The 24,885-nt window shown below is 43.4% G+C and overlaps 1 protein-coding gene across 1 annotated transcript in view; it reads left to right on the top strand.

Moving 5' to 3' along the window:
• The window catches only part of IGSF22 (immunoglobulin superfamily member 22), a 197,232-nt gene that overhangs the window by 97,056 nt on the left and 75,291 nt on the right, over window positions 1–24,885 (top strand). Inside the window, 6 exon segments of the mRNA XM_039533179.1 lie at window positions 3,825–4,063; window positions 5,503–5,692; window positions 10,193–10,277; window positions 15,133–15,212; window positions 15,828–15,965; window positions 18,961–19,071. Of these exon segments, the coding sequence (XP_039389113.1) occupies window positions 3,825–4,063; window positions 5,503–5,692; window positions 10,193–10,277; window positions 15,133–15,212; window positions 15,828–15,965; window positions 18,961–19,071 (843 nt within the window).

The following is a 24,885-nucleotide window of genomic DNA, read 5'->3' as shown; positions in this document are numbered from 1 at the left end:
GACTGCCCACTACTCCAGGTCCCGACCCAGGGACCCTGTAGATGGCAGCCATGTGTTGTGTCCCCTCCAACTTCTCAGTACATTTTCCTGGGCCACTTCCCCACAGCCCCAGAACCTTCTTTACCTCAGGGCCTCAGCATGTCAGTCCTACCAGTCAGCCAGGAGCTCCATCTCATTCCCCGGTTCCCTGCCAGCAACTGTTCTGTCCGTGGTGGCAGCTTCTGTCCACCTGCTAGGAACCAGTCCTCCCTCCTTATGCTCCAGGCAGTGACTGATCCTGCTCTGCCCTGTGGCTCTTCTTATATGGGCCTGCTGGGCCCAGATTGACTGCCCCACACAGCCTCTCTCCTATTGGCTGCTTCCCGTGCAGCCTCCCTAGGAGTCTATTAACCCCCTACATGCCAGTGTGGGGTGGATGCCCCATCACACACCCTCATCCTCAAGCCTGCAACCCTTGGGGGTTGGGATGCCTCCTGCCCTGCACCTGCCTGAGCTGCACCTGCAGGTTATCCCTCTCTTGCTCTACTCCCCGCAAGAGGAAACACATATTTTCCTTCTCTTCTTTAGCATACCGGGCCTAGTCCTTTTGGAACTCTGAGTTCCTCTCTGTTATTTGCAGGGCCTCCTTGGATCTCTGCAGAGTCTGCTCAGTAGCTACCAGTCTCCCCTGTAGCTCTTTTTATCTGCCACCCAGATCCCCAAGCACCCACTCCTCCAGAGTCTGAGTCCCTACCACAGCCTGTTCTGCTTCAGTGCGGGTTCCCTTATTTGTCTGGGCCCTCTCTGTCCCAGTCATCTTATCCACTACCTCTTTATCCTGCCTTGCTGAGTGTGGGAGATGACTCCTTGCCAGGGACACATGGGGATGGGCGGAAGGGGGCTGTAGGGACACATGGGGACAGGGTAGATATGCCTGACTGATTGGAAGAGGCTAGGGGTCTGCATGGGTGAGGCTCCCCTATTCCCTAACAATAACCCTCCTCAAAAATACTGTTCTTCAAGTGCTTGCTCATGTCCATTCCATATTAGGGTGAGTGTGCTTGCCACATGCGCTGGTGCCAGAAGTTTTTCCCTTGGCAGTATCCGTAGGGAACTGGCTCTGGTGCCCTCTAGAGTGGCACCTGCATGGTGCAGTATAAGGGGCACTGCTGGCTTCCCCCACCCTCAGTTCCTTCTTGCCGCCAGTGACAGTGCTGGAACGTCTGCTGCTTCGGCTAGTGCTGTTCTGTTCTCTGTTCTTGCGAATTTTGAAAACCTGTAATATAGTTGTATATAGTTAGTAGTTTATTAGTTACTCTTAGTAGTCATTCTCGAACTCTTGGTTAGTCCCAGACGGAACCCAGTTGGGGCATGCCCTGGTCTCCAGGCTTTAAGCCATGCGATCGCTGCAAACGGCCTATGCACATCAGTAATCCACATACCAGCTGCCTAAGGTGCTTAAGTGAAGGGCACATGCGTGACAAGTGCCGTATCTGCAAGTCCTTTAAACCTAGGATGAAGAAGGAGCACGATATCCATCTAAGAGAGCTCCTAATGGAGTCGTCACTCACTCCGGCACCGGAATAGCGGTCCGACTCCACACCAAGCACTGCAGCCTCTGTGCACATAGCAGGCTGCATAGCAGCCTCCAACTGTCCTTGATTAGTAGAGGCTGAAGTCATCTCCCCTCAGTCCCTGTGCATCAGTGAATTTGCTCCTTTCTATCCCCCCCGCCCTTTCTGCCTAAGGCTGGAGCATTTTTTATTAATATATTCAGTTTACAGCAGACCCTACCCCAGCATAACAATCTGGGCTGTCAGTCAATTGAGAGAGGAAGGATGATCTATTGGTTGAAGTGCTAACCTAGGACATGGAAGATCTGAATTCTATTTCCTGCTCCGTCTCTGACTTCCCTATGTGACCTTGGGCAAGTTGCTTAGTCTCTCTGAGCCTGAGTTCCCTATCTCACAGACAGGGATAATATCCCTACCTTACTCGCAGGAGTGTTGTGAGGATAAATACATTAAAGATTGGGAGGTGCTCAAATATTACACACTGATGGGAGCAATAGAGGTCCATAGAACTGTGGCATTTGCAAGTTCCAAAAGCGAATTTTGGAAATAATAACGAGCTCAGATCTCTAAAGTTCATGCTTCAAGCCAAACTTCAAAGGGCACCATCGACTCATATTTGGCCCAAAGTTTTTCTAAAACATAAGGCCAATAGAAATGTTTCCATAATTTTTCTTTTGAATAATTGCAGTGTAAACAGATCTGTTTAAACAGATGCCTGTTCCTTTTCAGTATTTGTAACCCAAGCATTGCCGTGCGGTGCTAGTGCATGGGAACCTAACATTGAAGCTGCCTCTAAACAAAAGTGAAAACTTGTTTCATTAATTTTCATTGTTCAAGCTGAGAGAAATGCCAGAAATAAATGACAAGTATGTCTAGTGACAAGAAAATTGGCTTTTAAAATCCTTTCTGAGTTAATATTCTAGGTCGCTGTTTATAACTTAAGGAAAGAAACTTGACTTTTTGACAGTGCACGACTTTCACATTTGACAGTGTCCCTTTAAAATTAAAAAAACAAGAAAGGCTTTATCCTGCAAGATGCTGAGCGCTTTCAAACTCCCACTGGACTCAAAAGGAGTTGAGGGCATTCAGCACGTGAAAGGAGGAGCGCAGTGCTTTGCAGGACCTAGCCCCAAATTAGTTTGAGTTAGATTGTTCCTAGCCTTGTGCAGTAGAGACAGGCTCAGCCAAAGACCCCAGATCCAAACATCTCAGCACTGTGGCAAAATTCAGATCTGATCTCGGACTTTGCCACTAGGGCCTGTTGCTAATTGGAAATAAATCCAACCTAATGTTCTCAAACAATATAATCTGCCACAGCATCTGTGTAAACCAGCATGGCTGGGGTTTTCAGAGGGGCCTAACTCCCACTGAAAGTCAGTGCACTGGGGGAACGAAGCAGTAGGCTTAATTTAGGAGCAATGAAATTCCATTAACAAAACATATTAGCAATAATTGGTGCCTGTGCATCAGTCAGTATCGCTCAGAGGAAAAGGCTTGATGCAAGAATTATGGGTGAAATTCTACGGTCTGTACTATGCAGGAGGTCAGATTAGGTGATCATAATGGTCCTATGGTACAATCGTTTTTAAATTTGTGTCATTCTCGATCCTTAATTTAAGACATTTGTTTCACATAATTTAACAATTTATTCTACAGTTTGTCTTGTTTAAATCAGATTATTAGATTGCAGAATAGGTTTTATCACTGAACTGAATGGGTGCAAGTTTTATGAAGCGCTTTATGAAACAGGGGTTTCATGAAAAACAAATGTGAATTTGGATATGAATTTGGGATACAGTGCCAGATCATCAGAGATTTGAGATTTGGGAAACTGGTATTTACTTGTTATAAACCCAACCAAATCCCAGATGGGCAGCATCTAAATCAGGGAAGGTTGTAATCTGTAGATTAACAGAGTTTTGTTAACACTCTGTGAAAGGTGATCAATTAAACAAAAGGACAGTGATTTCACATTGGCTTCTATGTAATCGTCACAAGCACAGAATGCTTCTACGGTGTTCCAGAGCGAAGCCTGACAGGCCTCAGGGAACCCTCTGTGCCTGGAAGCAAGATTAGAATAGGAAAAGGTGTATTCTTGTGATCTGTACAGGAAAGCTCCTCATGTATTGAACTCTCCTGTTCTCTTTAGTGCAATTCCATTTTGCTGGGGTATAATGAATGAGATTATTGCTCAAAAGATGCATCTATCTTTAGAGTTTACAGAAGATCTGGAAATACATAGATAGTTTTTAAACTGTTTGTTTCCTCCAGATTTGGTATCTTGTGAAAACCCATCCGGATCCCCCCTTTCCCCTACCAGAGGACAGGCGTCAGTCTGTGAGCCGCCAGCCTTCATTCACATACTCAGAGTGGACAGAGGATAAAAATGACGATGATTTTCTAGATTTGGATCCTGTGCCAGAGACGCCGGTCTTTGACTGTGTGATGGACATCAAAGCAGAGACGGATCCAGCGACTCTGACAGTTAAATCAGTGGGATTGCAAGAAAGGTAGGATAGTTCTGACGGAGAGCAAGGCATTTGGCACAAGTTGTGTAGAGTTCAGAAGTTCTGAATGGACCAAATTGGTAGTTTCACTGCATTAAATTAATGTATTTTGTTTTAAAACATCAGTTCTAGACTGAATGATTATTTAATTTGCTCTTTGTTTCCAGGAGAGTCACAACTATGAGATATATATATAGTGACTTTTTGTTTTATCATTAACAACTTTCAGTACACGTGTTACCAAATCTCATTCATAATCTGTGTTTGTTGCCTTTAGAAAACCTATTTGTATTTGGTCAGACTCTTATTTTTATCTGTATGTTTATTTTGTTTAGATTCCGAAAATGGTAACTGTATATTATAAAATCTCTTTGATCCTGATATAAGGCTCTCTGTCATCTTTTCTACGGATAGGCTCTCCCATACTTTATTTCTTCATTGTTGTCAGACTGGTCTTTTCCAAAAATAAATTGTCACACATCTGACTGAGTAGTAATTGTTTTATAAATGGGCCATTCCGCAAGTCAGTAACCTTCTTTGGATTGTAAGCTAATAGACCCACTATGGATTAATTTACTCCTTGCATCAGCTGGGGAAGTTGTGTTTCTGCTGGAGGGGATTCACGCCTGGGGAAGGGCAACTTTACAGTGGAACGAAAGAGGAGTATATGTTGGACAGCGATCGGTCCAGCAGGGGTTGATTTATCACGTCTAGTCTAGATGCAATAAATCGACCGCCGAGCGCTCTCCCGTCGACTCCGGTACTCCACCAGGGTGAGGGGCGAGAGGCACAGGCGAGGGGACAGCGTCAGCCATCGACTTACCGCAGTGAGGACACTGCGGTAAGTCAATCTAAGTACGTCGACTTCAGCTACGTTATTCACATCAGCCACACCATCATATGTCATTACATAATGCCTACATCTGTAACTTTCACTACGCGCTTCTGAAGAAGTGAGGTTTTTTACCCACGAAAGCTTATGCCCAAATAAATCTGTTAGTCTTTAAGGTGCCACCGGACTCGTTGTTTTTTTTAATTTTGATCGATTTCCCCCTCCTCCCGCCCTCCCCGCCCAGTGTAGACCAGGCGATAGTCTGACTAGTTGCTGGAGGTCTTGTCTACAGTAGAAAAATTACCCATTCCTGACCAGTGGGAGTCAGCAACAAGTGCAGTGAACCAGTGCTTCACATTTGTCTATGCCTGCTGCTAAACTGTCTTAGCACATTCAGCTGCACCTATTGCTGGTACCTGTTGTCAGGAACATCAGTTGTTTCTAGTCTAGATGAGCTCTGAGAGTTCCAAAATTTTCATTGCACCCTCAAAAGCGCCATTGTCTCAAGGAAAGCAGATAAAGGCCAAATGGAAAGACATGTTTTAATTAATGCAGAGTGTTTCATATAGCCTTCATAACTGATGTCTTCACCTGGGGCTGTGTTTTGCAGGAGAGGTTCAAATGTTTCACTCACGCTGGACATGTGTACCCCAGGCTGTTCCGAGCAAGTCTTCGGCTATGTCATGTCACCAAGAGAACAATCAGCCCGAGAATACCTACAAATGGCATCGAACATTCTTACCGCAGAGGAGCTACACAAGAAAGCATTAGACCCTTTCATACTCCAGACAGAGTTTTTTGTGAGTATTTTGACTTCTCAAGTTGAGAGAAGAGTTTGTGGCATCTGAAAAATGGGACATTGCCACCTCCTGTGACTCTCACTGGAATTTTCTATAAGTTCTTCTGGAAGACCAAAATAAATAAATACCCACTCCAGTTCCTTCAGTGAAGCACTTTATTAAATCCCCAAATTTGTTACACTTGGAAATGACTGAATTTGAAGGCTTTCAGCTATCTTTTCATGTGCAGACTACGGTCCTAATCCTGGTAATGAAGATCTAGCTTTGTTTTCAGAAGCCTTTTTCTCAGTATGTTACTTCTTAACAAAAATTTCACAGTTTTGCACTAGACTAAAGAAAAAGAGTCAAATTTGCTTTGGGTATAACTCTTGAATCCCAGAGGGTTACACCAGGCATGACTTCAGCCTAGTATATCCACATTCCTGGTGGATACTCTGTACAGAGCTGCTCTTCTGAATTGTTTGAAAGTTATCCAGAGGGTGAAACATAGGGTGTTTGTCCCACTTAACAAATGCCACAGAGTTTGCACTAACTATCCTCATCATCCACTTAAAAAAATGTTCATTAGATATTAGCTGTTTTTTCAATTGACAGTATGAATCTGAAAGTATCTTTCCCTCACTTCATGTATACACTTTTATTTTTGGGGAAGCATTCTGACTCTGCTTTTGGTGGAAATACAAGCATCATATACAAGTAGAATTGGATTTTTTGAGCAGCTTTGTGAACAGGCTGGCTACGTTTAATTGCAGTTAGCACAATGGCTTTTCAGTTGCTCTGCATTTTAACCAAGCTTCTGTCCTAACTGCTTGATTCTCCACTGTCACGCACCTTGCCATTTGTACCTGGGCAAAGTGAGCGCAAAAGGATAGTACAAGTGTGAGTGAGTGGAGAATTCTGATTTAACAGTATGGTTTAGGGCTTGTGTTACTACGATGATGGGAGAGTTTCTTCTGTTGGAGTAGTTAATCCAGCTCCCCGAGAGCTATATACATGAGGTATTAGGTTGGTATAACTACATTGCTTCAGGGTGTGGATTTTTCACACCCTTGAGTGAGGTAGTTATACCAATATGGCTATGTGGTATAGCCTTGGCCTTAGTTTTTTCTCATGCAAGCAAATTCCCTTTGACTTCAGCAAGAGTTTGCTGGATTAGTGAGTGAGTAAGTAAAACCTGAGGAAGAACCTCAGGGTCTGGCTCAAAGAGAGTTATGAATGACTAAATACAAAGTAAAACCCGAGGAAGACCCTAAACTGTACATCTGAAAAAGGTGGAAATTAGCTCCATGAAATGTTGTATAACAATTTATTGTTTGTTAAGTGTGCTCAGCGCTAAACAAGACACACAGTGCATACAGTTTTTGTCCCAAAGAGATTAGAATCTAGCCGAGAAAACAGAGAAGCACTGAGGTGACTAGAGGAAGAAATAGCATGGGGTGGGAGTAGATTTGGAATTGCTATTCTTACTTCTTTATCATTGTTTGTGGCCCTTCCTGTGAATATCACAGATGAGGATATTCAGTGCAGAGATGAGGTGGAGGGTGTCATGATGAAACGGGAAGAGAACACTTCATTGATAATGTCTGCCATCTTGGCTGACAGACCAGAGATAGTGTGGAAAAAATCATGGGGACTGGAAGGAGAGAAAGAAACGAATGAGATTCATAAATGGCATCATCAGCAGAGTAGAGATGTGGGGAATGGATGTAGTAAGAGACAAATGGGTGGTGTCATCCAGAGTGGAATTTTATAGGCTCTTCAGAAGGCAAGGACAAGAAGTTTAAACTTGGTGCAGCATACAAGTGGTGGGAGCTAGTGAAAGGATTTGCACAGTTGGGTGACCGTCAATCTGACTAGCAAGGAAGGCATTTGAGCAGCTGCATTTTGACTAGTACTGTGGGCATCCAGGAGGCCAGAGAAAAGGAGATGGTAGGAATAAAGGTGGGAGATAATCAGGGCGAGGACAAGTGTATCCTATTGGAACAGAAAAGGGGTTTAATTCCTTTTTCCATGTTTGAGGAAAATTGTTATCAACAATGACTTACAAGTTGTCAATTTTTCCTTTCATTTGACAGATTAAGAGAGTGTTGATTGTAATAGGGATTGGGGAGACAGAACGTATGATTATTTTTCTTTCAGTCTTTTTACAGCTAATTCTTGGATACATTATAAACAGAATTCTAGCTAATAAAACTGACTGCAAGAAGAGACCCTGGGTCAGTTGCATTACCAGTTCTAACTTGCTCATCTGTCCATCTGTCAAAGTAAACACCTAGACCTCTGCATTCAGTTCCCTATGGGACCCACTAGGAACTGATTTATGAGGGCTTTTTTTCAAAATTAAATTGAATAAAAGCATATAAAAATGTGGCCTTTCTGGCATATTCTGGGACATCATCTCCTCAAAATCACTGATGATAAGGGACAGGGAAAGCAAGGAAAACACATGGCTAAATACAAAATAATTAGGTAAAGCAAAGATCAGCAAAATTGCATATGCAAAGTAGCATCCACCACAAAATATGACTTCCATTCTAGCAATTTATTAATTTTTTTGGTTGGGTGCTTGCTAAAGTGGAAGATTGCTAATGCTTTTTCCACCATGAATTTGGGTAAGAGGCAGGCTGACAGCACCTGGAGTAGAAAATGCAGTGTTTAATTTTAACAATCTTCTACCTTTTGTTTACTCACAGAACATATTAAACACAGAACCAGAGCAAGCTCTGCCTTCGTGCCTCTATCCCAGGGGTGGGCAAACTACGCCCCGGGGGCCGCATCCAGCCCTCCAAATGTTTTAATCCGGCCCTGGAGCACCTCTGGAGAGCGGGGTCATGGGCTTGCCCTGCTCCGGCGCTCCAGCTGGGGAGCGTGGTTGGGGGCTTGTCGCTGCTTCCAGGAGCTGCATGGAGCGGGGCATGTCCCTCCTCCAGCCCCTATGTGTAGGGGCAGCCAGGGGGCTCTGCACACTGCCCCTGCCCCAAGCGCTGCCCCCGCAGCTCCCATTGGCCAGGAACCGCGGCCAATGGGAGCTGCAGGGGCAGCGAATGTGGACGGGGCAGCATGCAGAAATGCCTGGCTGCCCCTCCATGTAGGAGCTGGAGAGGGGAACATGCCGCTGCTTCAAGGAGCTGTGTGAGGTAAGCGCCGCCCAGAGCCTGCACCCTGACCCCTCCCACAGCTTGACCCCCTGCCCCAGCCCTGATCCCCCTCCTGCCCTCGAACCCCTCATTGCCAGCCCAGAGCATCCTCCTGTACCCCCAACCCCTCTCCCGGCCCCACCCCAGAGCCTGCACTCCCAGCTGGAGCCCTTATCCCCTCTCGCACCCCAACCCCCAATTTCATGAACATTCACGGCCCGCCATACAATTTCCATACCCAGAGGTGGCCCTCAGGCCAAAAAGTTTGCCCACCCCTGCTCTGTCCTGTTCTGAGGGGGAAAAATCAGGGTCTGAGGGGAGCTTAGTCTCTGTGATCACATTCACGCCTTGGTCTCTCACCTGCGGCTGCTTTACATGGCTACGCATCCACTATGAATTGATCAACTAATTTCACATGTTGTAGCCCACTGAAGAGCAATCAAATGGCTCCTAATGTAACCAGCCTGAGCTCTGAGATTTGAATCTGTAATATAAATGTGAAAGGCTCCATAACCCAGTGCAAATTCTCTAGTTATTTCTCCCCGTGGCTCTTTCTGATAAAGAAGTAGCCCTGTTAAAGCTTTTTTAAGAAATTACTATTGTTATGTAATATTTATATCATGGGTAGAGCCCACTGAGGATCAGGGCCCTGCTCTGAAGACCTCACCCTCTAAGGGCCAGTTAGTGACTTGGCCTGCACACCTGTGTAAGGGAGTAAGAACCCACCCCCAACAGCCCTGTGTGAGCTACCTGGACCTTGGGTCTATTTGCGTAGGACAGGTAGGTGCACACACAGTACCTACTTACTGTCCCCCCTCTCAGAGAAGGTGGATGAGAAAGGGCAAAAACCGGGTGGTTCCTTGTCTCCACCCCCGTCCCCATACTACCCGGCCAGTGCAGTTGAGCTGTGATGGAGGGTGTTGTAATTTGCAGATGCAGGCCAGCAGCAAATTACTGTCCCAGTTTTAACAAGGAGGAAGAAGGCAAAGAATTGTGACTCAGAGGGGCGTGTCTGAAGTACTGTGCTTCCTGGGATGATGCAGCTTACGCACCATCCTTGGCTTACATCTATGCCTCAAGTCACAATACACTTCTAATAATATTAGGAGCTGAAATAGTGCCATACTGTGCGCCACTCACGGAATTAGTCATCCAGAGCATTTTTTTATATTCATGATTTCAAAAAAGAAAACCATTGACACAAAAAGGAAACCATCAGTCATGCTTTGGTGGTAAATTGCTAGAACTACTATACCATATGTCTCAATTGACTTCATCTCTGCTACTCCTCCACAGTCAAGACGTAATGGTTTTTTTTCCCTTGTGAATCTATTAATATAGTCTATTGTACATCTTCCAACAGGAAATCCCGATGAACTTTGTTGATCCAAAGGAATATGATATTCCAGGATTAGTGCGGAAGAATCGCTACAAAACAATTCTCCCAAGTAAGTTCCAGACCTATTTTGTAATTCTGCAATTCGATGATGCAGTGTTTAGTGAAGTCTCTGTATCCAGTATTTGCTTAGTTTCTTGCTTTTGATGGAATGCCTTTCACAGATCCTCTCCAGGATACTCCTGCTAGGCTAAAGCTAACATTGAGCAAGAGTAATATTTTCAAGAGTACTCATGTCCCATTTTTATTAGAGACTTAGGTGCTTAAGTCTTATGGAAAGCCAATGGGATTCAAGCTCCTAAGTCACTTTTGAAAATAGGAATTAAGCTCCTAAATTACCTAGGTGCTTTTGAAAATTTTGCCCAAAATCTTGATGCCTTTATTCGGGTTTTAGTTTGTTTCCTCTGGTAAACTCATGTTTAAGGGCTAAATTCTGACACCCTTACTCATGCTGAGCAGTATTTTACTATCCGAGTGTTTCCTTAGAAACGAGTGGGACTACTTAGGTCATAACGTGCCACTCAATACGCCTTATTTTAAAAGGTACTGAACATCTCAACTCTGACTTAATTCTTAATGAAGCATTGGTCCAGTGTCCTTTAAAATCAATGACAAGATTCCCACTTACATCAGTGTGTGCTGGATTTGGGCCTAATGTGCTTAGCATTTCTCAGGATAAGGCCCCAAGTGAAAAATGAATAAGGGTCTCAGGATTTGGCCCAGTCTCTTTAAGAAAATATAATACATCTTTCTTTCTTTCTTTTTTTTTTAATTTAAGTTGCTTTATTACTTATAGCCAAGAATGGAAATTTTGAGAAACATTTTGCTTGGGATTGATTTTATAGCCATTATCGTGTTCCCCTCTGTCACACTTAAAGATAGTTTGGAAAGTGATGCGATTATAAGATGTCGTGTCTGAATATTAATGTTTTGACAGATCCTTCTCTTTTCTCTAAGCCATTGTCAGATAGATGCCGCCATCAAGCCCTGTTGCAGCTTTGTTAGGGAAGCCCAAATGGTTCAGAGTGCTAGTTAGGCTCCGATAAGTATCCAGAAATTAGAATCTGATCAACTATGCAAATCATGTTGGTTTACAAACCTGGAGTGGAAATCTGGCAAGAATAGGCTTTCTCCTGAAACCTCCAACTCTCAAACTTCCAGTCTTGGTCAGAAATCCCATGTACCCCTTCTAGTGATGTTTTGACATTTCCAGCTGGGACCAGAAGTGTTAAAAACACTCAGCCAAACATTTCAGAACCTTGGTCCTAAAACATGCCAACGGTTGGGTGCCTTGTCATTTCTTTCAAGCTTTATGTTAGTTTGGACATTACAGCGATGATTTTCAAAAATGACTAGTGATTCTGAGTGCCTCCGTTTGGGCACCCAAACTGATAGACCTTAAAGGAGCCTGATTTCCAAAGGTGGCTGTCCAGCACTTTTTTGAAAATTGGAGTTCTTTAAGGTGTCTCAAATTAAACACTCAAAAATGGAAGCATACAAAATTGCTAGCCACTTTTGAAAATCTTGGCCTATAGCTCTTATTCAGGTTCCTGTTAGCTTTTCCCCTGTGCATTCAGTAGCTACTTGGTCATTCCTCAGCTAGTTCTCTTGATGCTAACTCCACCTCGGTTTTACAAAATCTGGTAATACTCATTTCCATTGCTGTGAGCCATCTAGATGGGAGGACTGGCTCCCACTCTAGACTGACTGTAAATGTTAACAAGGAAATTATCCAGAGGAAAGCAGACGTTTCCACTGACCGGAATAAAAATCAGGAATTTCAAAACCATCCATCTCTATGAAACATAACCCAGTGCCACTTGGTTGATGAGGATTGCAGGCTGCCACATGGGAAACCAAAGGACACACCATAATCACTTCTGTTGGAATTATTTAAGTTCTGTCCCTGGAACACACCCAGTTCCAGTGTAGGGGTGGGGAACTGTACATCACACAGGGGTATTGTGTACTCCCTTCTTGCCATAAAGCTGTGCTCTTTAGCCATTCTCTTCACAGTACCATGGAAGAGAGAGCGTTGGGGGCACGACGGGATGGGCTGAAGAGGTGGCCAGTGGGTTCATGACTATGTGGATCTCCTGGCTCTTTAGTTTCCAGATTAACCAATCACAGCCTATGCTGTCTGTGTCACCACGGGGGTCTTCCTAACTGTTCGCTTGCACCAAGCAATTATGGAAGGAACGGCTGACCATGTTACACAGCAAAACCTATGCTGATCTATTTGCCAATGGCAGACTCAGCCAAATCTGACCTCCAATCTAACATTAGGGAGCAGCAGGCACTTCATTATAAAAGTGACATCGAAACCAAAAGTATACCCTGAAAATTAAAGAACAAATAAAAAACTTAAAATTCCCTACCCAGCTGTGTACTCCAGAAGTATTTGAGGCGGTTACCATTGAAAGGTAAGCAGGCACTTAACATAATGATTAGTTTATGTGCAACCCTAGAGTTAATTGTAGTCAGTGAGGAACATGATAATAGGCTCTAATTCAGTTAATTTATATTTCTTTTGTAGTAAATTTCTTTTGCAGATTCCCAATTTTGTTGGTGGTGGTGGTGGTGAAGATGGTTTTGGGGAGTCTTTTTAAGGGGTGAGGATGTGTTTAATTTTGGAGATGTGCCAAGCTAAGCAGATTAATTTGGCTGTTTCAGAAACTGTTAAATTTGCATGTTGACAGAAAATCTGAAACCTCTTCTCTTCTCTTATGGAAAAGTCCCGCAGAATTTAATAGGAAATTATCATTTTTCTATATTTTTTTGGATTATCTTGCAGAATGTAATAGAAAATTTTATCCTTGCTATGGAACTCCATAGATGGGTCAAAATCTAAAAAGGAAAGCTATTATATATCATTCTCTTTCAGTCTTTTTGGTTCTAAGCAAAATTTCTAGGCAACCTTATTTAATTGTATAGAGCCATATTGCTTTCACTCCTTATTAAATTTTGTAAGACTTTTCAATAAGTGTTATTGTTAGGGAGGCAGTGTGGCCTAGCAATAGAGTACTGCAATGGGCCTTGGGTGAGCTGGGTTCTATTCTTGGCTCTGCCACTAGAGCAAGTCACTTCATCTCTCCAGACCTCAGTATCACCATCTGTAAAATGGCACTAATGATACTAACCTACTTTGAGATTTACTGATGAAAATTTGTGTCTATGAACTAGGTATTCTTATCTATCACTTTCATTTAAAAAATCTCAGCCTGGTGAGATCGTACTTCAAAACCTAGTATAGGCTCAAAACACTCTTAAAAAAGACTGTAGAAAAATAACTAACATTGTTTTGCTTCTTTGTGGTGTAAGTGTATGACAATATTTTAAGGAACACTGTCAACTTAGGCGTGGTCTGCACACTGTTTTTGTACTGGTATAACTATTTCAGTTAGGGCAGTGGTGGCCAACCCGAGCCTGAGAAGGAGCCAGAATTTACCAATGTACGTTGCCAAAGAGCCACAGTAATATGTCAGGAGCCTCGCATCAGCTGCCCCCTCCCCGCTCCGCTCCCAGCGCCTCCCACCCACCGGCAGCCCCACTGATCAGCACCTCTCCCTCCCTCCCTCCCTCCCCGCACCTCCTGATCAGCTGTTTTGTGGCATTCAGGAGGCTCTGGAGGGGAGTGGGAGGAACGAGGGCATGGCAGGCTCAGGGGAGGGGGCGGGAAGGGATGGAGTGGGGGCAGAGCCAGGGGTTAAGCAGTGAGCTTCCCCTCTCCTCCCGCACATTGGAAAGTTGGCGCCTGTAGCTCCAGCCCCAGAGTTGGTGCCTATACAAGGAGCCGCATATTAACGTATAAAGAGCCGCATGTGGCTCCGGAACCACAGATTGGCCATCCCTGAGTTAGGGTTGGGTTTTTTTTACCAAAATAGTTATACCAGTATAACTCCTCCTGATGTGGATGCACTTACAGTGGTATAAAAGTGTTTGTGTTGGTATGGCTCATTCCCCAGTGAATAAGGCCTGGTCTACTCTAGGAAATTAGGTCAGTATAATTCAGGGATGTGAAAAATCCAGTGAAACTGACTTAACTCCTGGGATGGAGAGCACTACATTTATGGGAGAATTCTTCTGTCGACCTAGACACCACCTCTTGGGGAGGTGGATTACCTATGCTGACAGGAGGGGTTCTCCTGAAGTGCTAAAGCAGCACCCATGCAGAGGTGCTGCTGTAGCGGTTTATGTATAGACAAGCCCTAAGATATATCAATATAACTGCATCCACTCTAGCAGGGGTTGTATAGCTTTAACTATACCAGTATAGTGAAAATGATGCAATTATTCTGTGTAGACAAGGCCTTAATTTAAGGCCAAAAAATAAGGTTAGGGATAGAGTTTATAAAACTGAATGGGGCAAATCTTGAGGTCCTAACACAGTTTTTACTCAGTCCTTACTCAGGCAGAAAGCCACACTGAAGTTATTGCTTGTTAACAGTGTTTGCTAAATAATACTTTAATGCATGAAAAAATGAAATTAATGCGAAAGGAAATTACGGTAATGTCGTGGGCTTGCATACATGACATAAAATTAAATATCTCAAAGCTTAGACATAGACAGCATAGTCAAACGCCAAGAATCATTGAAATGCTATTACAATCATAAATGATGAACTACCCCTCTACTTAGAGCAGTAATATTAATTTAGTAAGATAATTAATTTTTTGCATGCAAATATCTGTTGATAGTTGCACACTGAAAGTAAATGCAGTGATATATACACACATTTCAATCAGAGACTCCCCAGTGCCCCCTTTAGAGTATCGCAGGTATCTGTCGTGGCTACTAATGAATATGCCTGAGTAATTAGCTGTATTACTAAAGGTTAGAAAATGATCTTAAAACCCTTTTTCTCCTCTTGACTGATAACTATTAACTATCTCTTTACACATCGTAGATCCTCACAGCAGAGTGTGCCTTACCTCAACTGATCAGGACGATCCTCTTAGCTCATATATCAATGCTAACTACATCAGGGTAAGAGCTCAGCAGTCCAATGTATCTGCATAGACTGTTAGAAACTAATCATTTAAGAATAACCACAACGTCCATTGGCTTCTAAAGACCATCTTGTTTTGGTTTCTTTTTCTCTCTTGTTTTTGTATTATCGGAAACAGAACCTCAGAGTGCAACTGTAAAGGTCCTGGTCCAATAAAAACAAGATATTTGCATTTTTTGACATGAAGTTCCCTGCCTCACTGGCCTGATGCAAGCAAAACTCCCAGCAAAGTCAATGGGAATTATGCCTGCAAGATTTGACCCAGCGTTACCACCAGGCTGTTGTAGCATGAATCCATCCCATTGCCGTAGTATTGCCTGCTGCTTGTCTAACCTGAAGTTGCACCTTCTACCTTGCCTGTGTGTGTGTGTGTGTGTGTGTGTGTGTGTGTACATACGTACGTGAGGGAGAGAGTGAGTGAGCACAATACCTCTTGGATTGATAACTGTTAACCTGATACTGCAGTCTTTACTCAGGCAATAATCCCATTGTAGCCAATGAGAGCTTTCCCTGGGTAAAGATTGAAGTGTCCAGGCATGTGCGTGTGTGCGCGCACATGGTTTGATAGTGATTTATTGTTGCTTTGTTGGCAGGGCTATGGAGAAGAGGAAAAGGTATATATTGCTACTCAGGGACCCATAGTTAATACTGTCAGTGACTTCTGGAGAATGGTGTGGCAGGAGCGTTCTCCCATCATTGTCATGATTACCAATATAGAAGAGATGAATGAGGTAATGATATTACGTATGAGCTATGTCTCGATCCTCTATCGTAGCGGGTATTTCAGGCACAGGTGCCAGACCCATGGAAATAAATGAGTTGGTTCAGTGACCAAAGTTTATAGTGCATTGCAGTTACCTTTTTTGAAGTCATTTCTGAAGGTTTCAAAAGCAACATCTCACCAAGTTCAAGCCCTATTAATTTTTGTATATGAATACCTATAAACAATAGAGTAACGGAGACTGAACCTCTTTATCCTGTATTTATTTTGGCTTCTCTTCTGCATCCTTTTTCCATTAAGCCGGCCCTGCTTCATTAAACATACTATGTCATGTTATAATGCTAGTTATGACTAGAAGCAGTTAAAGATGATTTGTATGTGGAGGACTGCCCCAGTTGTTTAGCATTTTGGGGAAATGCAGTTAAAATATTGCAACTATTAAGATGTTCCAAACTTTTTTGAATCACCCCTTGCTAGAATTGGTATTTATGAGAGTTAACGGTCTGTGGTTATTTAATGTATTTCTGCCAATCCATCCCATACAATTCTATCTGCAAAGTCCCAGGCTTCCAGAGTTTGCATCACCACTGGTTTGGGATTCTGTGGCCAGTATCATAACATTATTCCACAGGATCCCAAAACAATGGTGATTTAAGCAGCTGAAGATGCAGAAAGGTGCCTAGTGGGAGTACCTATGTGCCTAACTCCCATTTAAATCAATTACCTTTAAAAATCTGGCCCTAAATTCCTAGGTTACTTTAGAAAATGGGATTTAGACTTCCAGATCACTTCGGTCCTTTTGAAAATTTTACGACCATACACTTGAGAAGGAAGAAGAGACCAAGAGGCAATCATGTCCTTCATTGTCTTCTCTGCTCTGAAGCTTTCCCACTGTTTTTACATCTGGGTTGTACCACTAGAATGCAAAATAATCTTTTCATCAGTGTTTCCTATTATTCAACACCAACAGACTATCTCACCTGCCATGTCAGCCTCAGGAAACATTGCACAGCCATGCTACCATCACAGTAGTGACACTGGCTGCAGCGTATATCTAACATACAGAGATATTGAGTCTTTCCTGATACCTTTTGTATCAAAAATTCAATCATTCTGTGAGACTCAGACATAAATATAGGGTAAGCTCTTCCATGCTAACGTCTTCTATATTCCCTTTTTTCTAATACATATTAATATATAAATACCAGGTCTCCACAGTGTGTAGATTCAGAACTAAAACCTTTGTTCTGCCATGATGCTAGTAAGGGAGTCTTTGTGCTTCTGCTATACACAGTGGCTTTGCTAACGTGAGGATGAACGGCTCAGTATCCCAGCCCTCTGTCACGTCTAATCCGAACTGACAGACAGCCCACAGAAATGTGTGGGCGATCCTACTCCACTCATTTCAGCAGCATAGCGTCTCTGCTATTGATAGATGCTGGCGCATTTGACGCTTTTTACAATGGATTCTGCAATTTAGGAGGAGGGAAAAAATTCAGTCTGCGTTTACAGTGACACAATGGGCCATAGTCGTTTCTAGTGTGAAGTGGCACAGCTCCATTGTGAAAAGAACAGGAGTACTCATGGCAGCTTAGAGACTAACACATTTATTTGAGCATAAGCTTTCGCGGGCTAGAACCCACTTCATCGGATGCATAGAATGGAACATATAGTGAGGATATATATATATACACCTACAGAGAACATGAAAAGGTGGGAGTTGTCTTACCAACTCTGAGAGGCTAATTAAGAGAAAAAACTGTTTCCTTTGTGGAGCAGCATCCATTTACACATAAGAGAATTTGGACCAACAGCTTTTCGAGACACTTTTTAGTTCTTGGCCCTTCTCTTCCAGCAGTTTTTTTTTTTTAACTTGCTCACAGACTTTACGGTTAAGGGCCAGATTGTGCTGGACTTTGCAGAAGGGACGGCTTGCAAGAATTCTCTCTCCCTTCACTTATGTGGGTGCACAAAGACCTCCCAGAATAGCAGCCCCTGTACTCTGGAGAGCATGAGGGCTGCTTGCTCTCTGTTTTATCCCTGGGGAGCCATTTGTTCAGAATTGACCCCCCCCCCTCCACAGTGGTCTCTGGAATAGGCTTACAAGGGGAGCAATCTCTGCTGATGTGCAGAAGGCCTACTGCACTGAGCAGCCCCAGGAGAAATTGTGCACTGAGCAGCCCCAGGAGAAATTGTATAGGTGAGAGACAATCTTTCCCAGTACTTTCCCTGGGAAGCGTTGCTCTTCATTACCTCTCAGGCAACATTGTGGCACAAATGCCACAATATATCCTTAAATGTGGATTATAGCTTCAGTTATTCAGACTGTATCAGTTGCACTGAATGAGCCCATGGATTTGGCCAAAGTGATTTAGCAAAACTAAAATCTGTATTCTGACACTTTCTTCCTTTTAGTTCCTTTGCTTCAATGCAAGATCTTTTTCCATTTTATAGTGCGGTTTTGAACACACTATATTCCAAAGTAATTTCCAGTCATGTCCTTTTGTAGGGAAAAGAAATGCAGATTATAATTTCAGATGCAGAGAGCAATGGTACTTTATTAGAGACAGAAAAGGTGTACTGTACATTTCCATATCAGTTCGTGCACAGCACAGAAATATTAATGATCAAATAGCAGATTATTAATGAATATCAATCATTATGATAATAAAAATGAATAGAATATTAATAAACACTGCCACATTTCTTACCAGCTTCCCAAATGAAATTTAAAAATGTGCAGATACATCACATTGCACACACACAAACGAAGTTTTATGCATGTGAGTGAGGGAGGTAATTGGACATTGGATTTTAACCAGAGTGACTGCAGAGAAGACTATCTGAAATTTTGGCCCCTATATTTAAAGTAAAAATTTGAGTTGCATCCTGTTGCAGAAATATTCAGCATCCTGATTCATCTAAGCATACACTTGGCACAGTTTCTGCATAGTGAAGTGAACCACCATTGGTGTCTCCTTAAATATATTTTATGTTGCATGCAGAAATGTACAGAGTACTGGCCAGAGGAACAGGTCACCTATGAAGGAATAGAAATCACAGTTGACCAGGTCATACAAGCAGATGATTACCGATTAAGACTCATCACCCTGAAGGTAAGATTGCTCAGATGTGTTTACAATAGCAGAGAAATTCAAAGCCTTAAACAGGACTGTTCATGGAGAACTGAGTACAAAACATATCCACTGTGCAAATATCACTTGTCGCTACTGCATTCATGACGCCCTTGATCGGATCCCAAAAACGTAAACAATGCAATAATAAAAACAGTCGGAGATGTAGACTGAATGCGTACAGTCTAAAGACTTTCAGGCCACTTGTAACAGGAATGTGTTCATTCACTGGAAGAGACCAGTGAGTGATTCTGTGCAAGTGTCTTCTGTTGTGACGTGCTAGCTTGGGGATTGTGTCTTACCTAACTTTGAACCGGCTTTTATAAGTCATACTAAAGACATTGGCTTTAGGTTAACATCATGAACTTTGTGATGATGTTGTATGGAGTACAAGGAATTTCGTGCAATGTGAGTCAGTTCCTCGGCTGGAAATTGGCTTCGCTTGATTGGCTTCCCTGAAGCTTTACTGATTTACGCTAGCTGAGGATTTGGCCTTATGTGAGGTTTTACATTTTCTAGGTTGTGTAGAGATCTCTAGCAGCTGTTAATCTTGGAAAAACTTAAACTGTGCTTCTAGTCTTCATATTAACATTATTAAACATCTTGTATACTGTTGGGTTTGTCAAATTGTTGGGTGCAAAATGTTATATAGAAAGCTAAGATGACTTTTGTGCCACTGAGAATATGCAGTAAAGCTGGGAAAGGAACTCAGGAATCCCAATCTAATGTCCTGTCCCTCCTAGACCATCTGTTCTTCTCCTTTAGCCTCTGTGTTGCCTCCTCCCAGTTTCCCTAAGTAATGTGTCTACCAATCTATTTAGCAGTTGCTGATGGTACAGTAACTCCACCACTGCTCACTGCGGCTAAACCTTTTCTGATATGTATCATCCTTATTATTCTATTAAGCAGTTAGGTGAACTAGCACTGAAACTGCTTAAAGGAAATATGCTACAGTAAACAGAATAAAACTGCTGATAGCTTGTTGAGCACTTTTCCACCACTACATCCCAGTGTTAACTTTTCTAATTATGGTATCCTTCCAGTTAACTGCTTGAAATAAAATACTTAGATTTCCAAATGAATAACAGCCATGCCACCCTCTGAATACTGAGTTCCAGCACATACTTATTTTATAAATACTCTATTGCTATCTGGTCCAGGATATCACCATCCTATGCAACAACTCACTAGGTTCCATGGTCTCAAGACATATACTTAAATAGGAAAAGTCTCCTTCGCATAATCTTCACACATCTTTTCATCTATCAGATCCAGCCCTGAACTCAGTATAACAAAGCAGAATTGCTTCCCAAACTGCGAACAAGCCTCCTTTCACACAAGCAGCTTTGAGTCTCACCAGCCATGTGCTAATATGCAGAGAGCCAGCATACAAAACCCTGTGTCTGGATCAAGAGCATGGAAAGTCTGTCAATCATGCATTTGGCGCAGAGGATGCGTTGAAGATCACACTCTAAGACAAGTGGGAAGGGGAAGGAAAGATTACTTCCATGAATGTGCAGACTTGCATAATCCTTAAATACAACCATGTCTCAGACAACGTGACACAACAGAAAGAATAAAATTGAGCCAAAGTCCATTTGAGTCCCCTTGTCTCACAGACGAGGCCTTAGTTAATTTCACTCAGCTACTGAAAATATCTCAGTGAAATTCACAATCCCTGCTGGGGTGTAGTGTGGACACGGTTATTCAAGAATTGTTGGTAAATGCAGCAGTTTAATACTAGTGATCAGGGCTGATCGAAATTTTCCTATCAGAACTGTTTTGTTTTTTTTTACAGAAAATTGAGTTTTCAGCCAAATAAATTTTTTTGCAAGACGTGGCTGTCTGTTTTGCATGGAAAAGTTCAACACAAAAAAAACCAAAAGCACAAAAAGTTTTCAGTTAAGAATCACCAGGCAGACTGCTTGGGGGGCTGGGAGCCCCAGACTTCCAAAGTCCAAAGCTCCAGGGCATCCCCACCAAGCATACTGTATGTGGTCACAGCTCTGGGAAAGCTCCTTCATGTGCACTGCTCCTGGGCTGGGGACTCCAGGTTTACCAGGGTCCACGACTGCAGGGCAGCTCTGCCATGCCAGAGGTATCAGAGTTTCCAGACTCCCTACCATGGAGTAGAGAGCCTGAAAGTCCTGGGAATCCTGGCTCTAGCTGGGGTTTGGCTCCTGGGTCTGCACAAGAGAGCCCAGAAGCCATGAGAATCCTGGCAGTGAATTCTTTTGGGGATTTCTGCTTTGTGAGAAATTTCAAAAAAATTGGTTTTGTTTGGCAATCCTGATTGCAGCTAGCTCTACTCAGATGTGCATTTATTGCAGGGGTAAATCTGGCCCCTTTTATGTATATAGTTATATAGGATTCTACAGGGGGAAAAATAGAATTTTAAAACCAAATTGTTGGTTGGGGTCATGCATGTCTTATAACACCAGCCACCCCAAGGCAGATGAAAAAGGGTGGAAAGAGCAGACAGCAGATATAAAAGGAGAGAGGACTAAAAACGGTTTAAATTTATAATATATATCCCTTCAGGAAATGAGAATGTTATGCTGACACAAACGACACTGAAGCTTTGATTGGCATTACACGTTTCCAAGCACATAGTTTCTTTTCCATACAATCTGTTCCCTCCATTCATTTTAAGGTCACATCCCCACTTGGTTATTCAACTAAGCAACACTTCAGCTTTCAGCATCAGTGGGGCAGTACTAAAAAAACGAAGCTGGTAGGTGAATGGTTCCAAGCTGCCAGAAGAGAAATAAAGGAGCTGTTTATTGAGATGCCATTGTCTGGGACTGTTCTTTTATCATATAATGGCAATAATGCCTGTCACTCTGGAGTATACTTACAATAAATGGCATGGTAATGAAAACCACAGAAGCCATTAATTGCGTCACATTCTCCAATGCCATGGACATTCTCCCTTAGCTAGAGGTAGGATGTTGCAGCATCTAAACTGATTAGAAATTTAATGCAATCCACCAGCTGCACTGCAGAGACTGATGTACATTTCTCAGCAACAAGGTTTGAGGATGGTTTATCATAATTCTTTCAGGACAGGGGTCAGGCCTTAGCAGGCTTTGGGAATTCAGAAAGGAATAAAGCAAAAGGGAGAAAGAAGTCTTTTTTGTTTTCAAAGGAACCTAACAAGGGTCTAGCCACTGATTGATTATCCCAGCTTTAGCAGTAATATGATTCTGGGCTTTGAACCACCAATTAAACCTTGTTTCTTCTCAACCTAACCACACACCTCCTGAATCTCAACAAAGCATAGATAAAGAGTATTTTCTTTTCAGTAGGAATGAATGTATACAGTGTCACGTAATTCAGGGTTCTCTGATTGGGAAGTATAAAATCAGTAACACTGTAAAGAAAACTAAATGCGTCTTGAACTAGTGATTATTTTTTTCCTATCCCCTGGAAGAGTAACGTCACATAAGTATTCTTGTTTCTCTTCTTGCGTTTGTGTTTTGGAACCACTGTTTTTCATAATATTTTGAATCTGTTTTCAAAATGTAGTTCTAAAACTAGTGCTCTTGACTGCCATGGCTTGGTTCTCAAGGAATCCTACATCTCATTTTCAAAAGTGATTCTGGGCCCAGATCCTCAAAGGTATTTAGGCAACTAACTCCCATTGATTTCAGTGGAAGGTAGGAGCCTGAATACCTTTGAGGATCTGGACTTAAAGAGCCTAAATCCCACTGAAAGTCAATGGGACTTAGGCACAGATTTTAAAGGTATTCAGGTGTTTCTCTGCTCAGCTTTGCAAATCCTAACTGACTTGAGAGCCTCAGTCTCATTTTCAAAGGTGACTTTAGAGTTTCAAGTCCCTGTAGCGAGGAGGCATGGCCTCTCTCAGAGAGTGACAGGGAGAGACCATGACACGCCCTCTGGTGGGCAGAACCAGAGGAGCCACGTCTGCCCCGCCATAAGCAGAAAGGCAGAACAGGAAGCAGAAGTTGAGCTGGAGCCGCCACAGGAGACAGACACATCCCACCTGCTGCTGGAGCCTGCAGAGGAGCTGCCGGGGCTACCTCCTGAGGACTGGCCAGAGCTCCACCAGCTGACCGAGATGTCAAGGAGCTGCTGGGGGCTGGGGCTGCCACCTAAAGACTGGCCAGAGCTCTCTGAGATGACAGATGACCTCCACGGTATAGAGGTACCAAACCCCAGGGACGTAGGAAGTAGCCCAGGGGAACTAGACGACTGTCCGGTTGAGTGTTGGCCGGATACAAGGTCAGCCGGGTACAAGGTTGCGGGCAGATCCCTGCTGACCCAGTGGCAGAATACTCTGCCAGTGTTGGTGCCTTGGGTTGGGACGTGGGCGAATTGGGTGGGCCCACATCCCCTACAACCCCACCCTTGGGGTGGCAGCAACCCCATCTTAGGCCAGGAGGCCTGTGGTACCCTACTGTTCACCCCTGCCCTAGCCCCTAGACTTTGTTGGTTCTCACCTTTATCTGGGGCTCATAGACTGCATAACCACTCTGCCCTGATTGCAGGTCATAGCCTACTAACTGTTTGCTGCCCTGCCCTGGCTGACAGCCTGGGGCTCACAGACTGCCATCCTGCTTGGAGGGCTGGAGCACTAGGTACAGCCAATTCCCCCTTTTGAGCTCATCTTTACAGGTACATGGCAGCGAGGCGGTGTGCCCTCCCTCAGAGAGTGACAAGGAGGGATGGCCATTCAGCCTACAATCCCATTGACTTTCAGTGAGGCTAAGGTTCCTTAGTGTGTCCGTCACTTTTGAAAATAAGACTAAATTAATTAGGCATTGCCATGCTGAGCAGAGCAACACCTTTTAAAAATCTGGGCCTTAGGCATTTTTGAAAATGTTACTCCTAGTTCTTAGTCTTAAACCAAAATTGCTCTCCACTGCTTCCTTAAAACTCAGTCAAGTGTTTAAAGGAGGTCTATGGAAGCTAAAGGTTACTTTCCTTGGACACTTTCCTGTCTTTTGAAGAGAATTATTCAGCCGAATGCTGGCTGCTCCAGACAGTATCTACAAGGCTAAGGCCAAGACTTTGAGGATCGGTAGCTCCACTTAGCACCTCTGAAACTTAGGCCTAAGGTGGATTGTGTTGATGACTAAAAAACGGAGGCATGCAGAATAAACGAGCACATCTGGCATGTTTGGTGATTTCATAATGATTCAGACATTGAAGAAAATGGAAATGTGCCTCAAGATAAACTTGAGGCCATAACTAGAGGCACAAATCTCACTTTCCTCTGAATGTCTTGCTGTGTGTGTGTGCATATTATTATTTATATAAAATACACGAACAGCAAGGGTAATGAGTCAATCTATCGGAGAGTCTATCAAATACTTCAGTAAAACAATTGTGTTATAAACCACTGTAGTCTTACTGAATGAATCTATCAGGAGGAGAGGGAGGCCTGGTCTACACTACGCGTTTATACCGAATTTAGCAGCGTTAAACCAATTTAACGCTGGACCTGTCCACACAACGAAGCCCTTTATATCGATTTAAAGGGCTCTTAAAACCTTTTTCTGTACTCCTGTCCTGGTCTGCACCCTCACTTGAAACTGGCCGGTTTCAAAGTGAGGACCAGCATGTCTTCCCCCCACCCCAAAATCCTAGGGTAGGTCTCCCCTTCGGCTGCCACCACCCGGTCAATTCCGTGGGCCGGGACACCCCTGTTCCCCCCTTGGGAACACAGATCAATTCACAGAGGAGGAACCTTCCCCCTCCCCCCTCTTCCCTCTCTCCAGCCTGCTCCGGAGACAGAGGTGCCTGGATTCAAACGCCTTGAATCTCTACACA

This window comes from Mauremys reevesii, linkage group 4 (genome assembly GCF_016161935.1).
Source record: "Mauremys reevesii isolate NIE-2019 linkage group 4, ASM1616193v1, whole genome shotgun sequence".
NCBI classification, from domain to species: Eukaryota; Metazoa; Chordata; order Testudines; family Geoemydidae; genus Mauremys; species Mauremys reevesii.
This window is presented reverse-complemented; position numbering and strand designations above follow the sequence as displayed.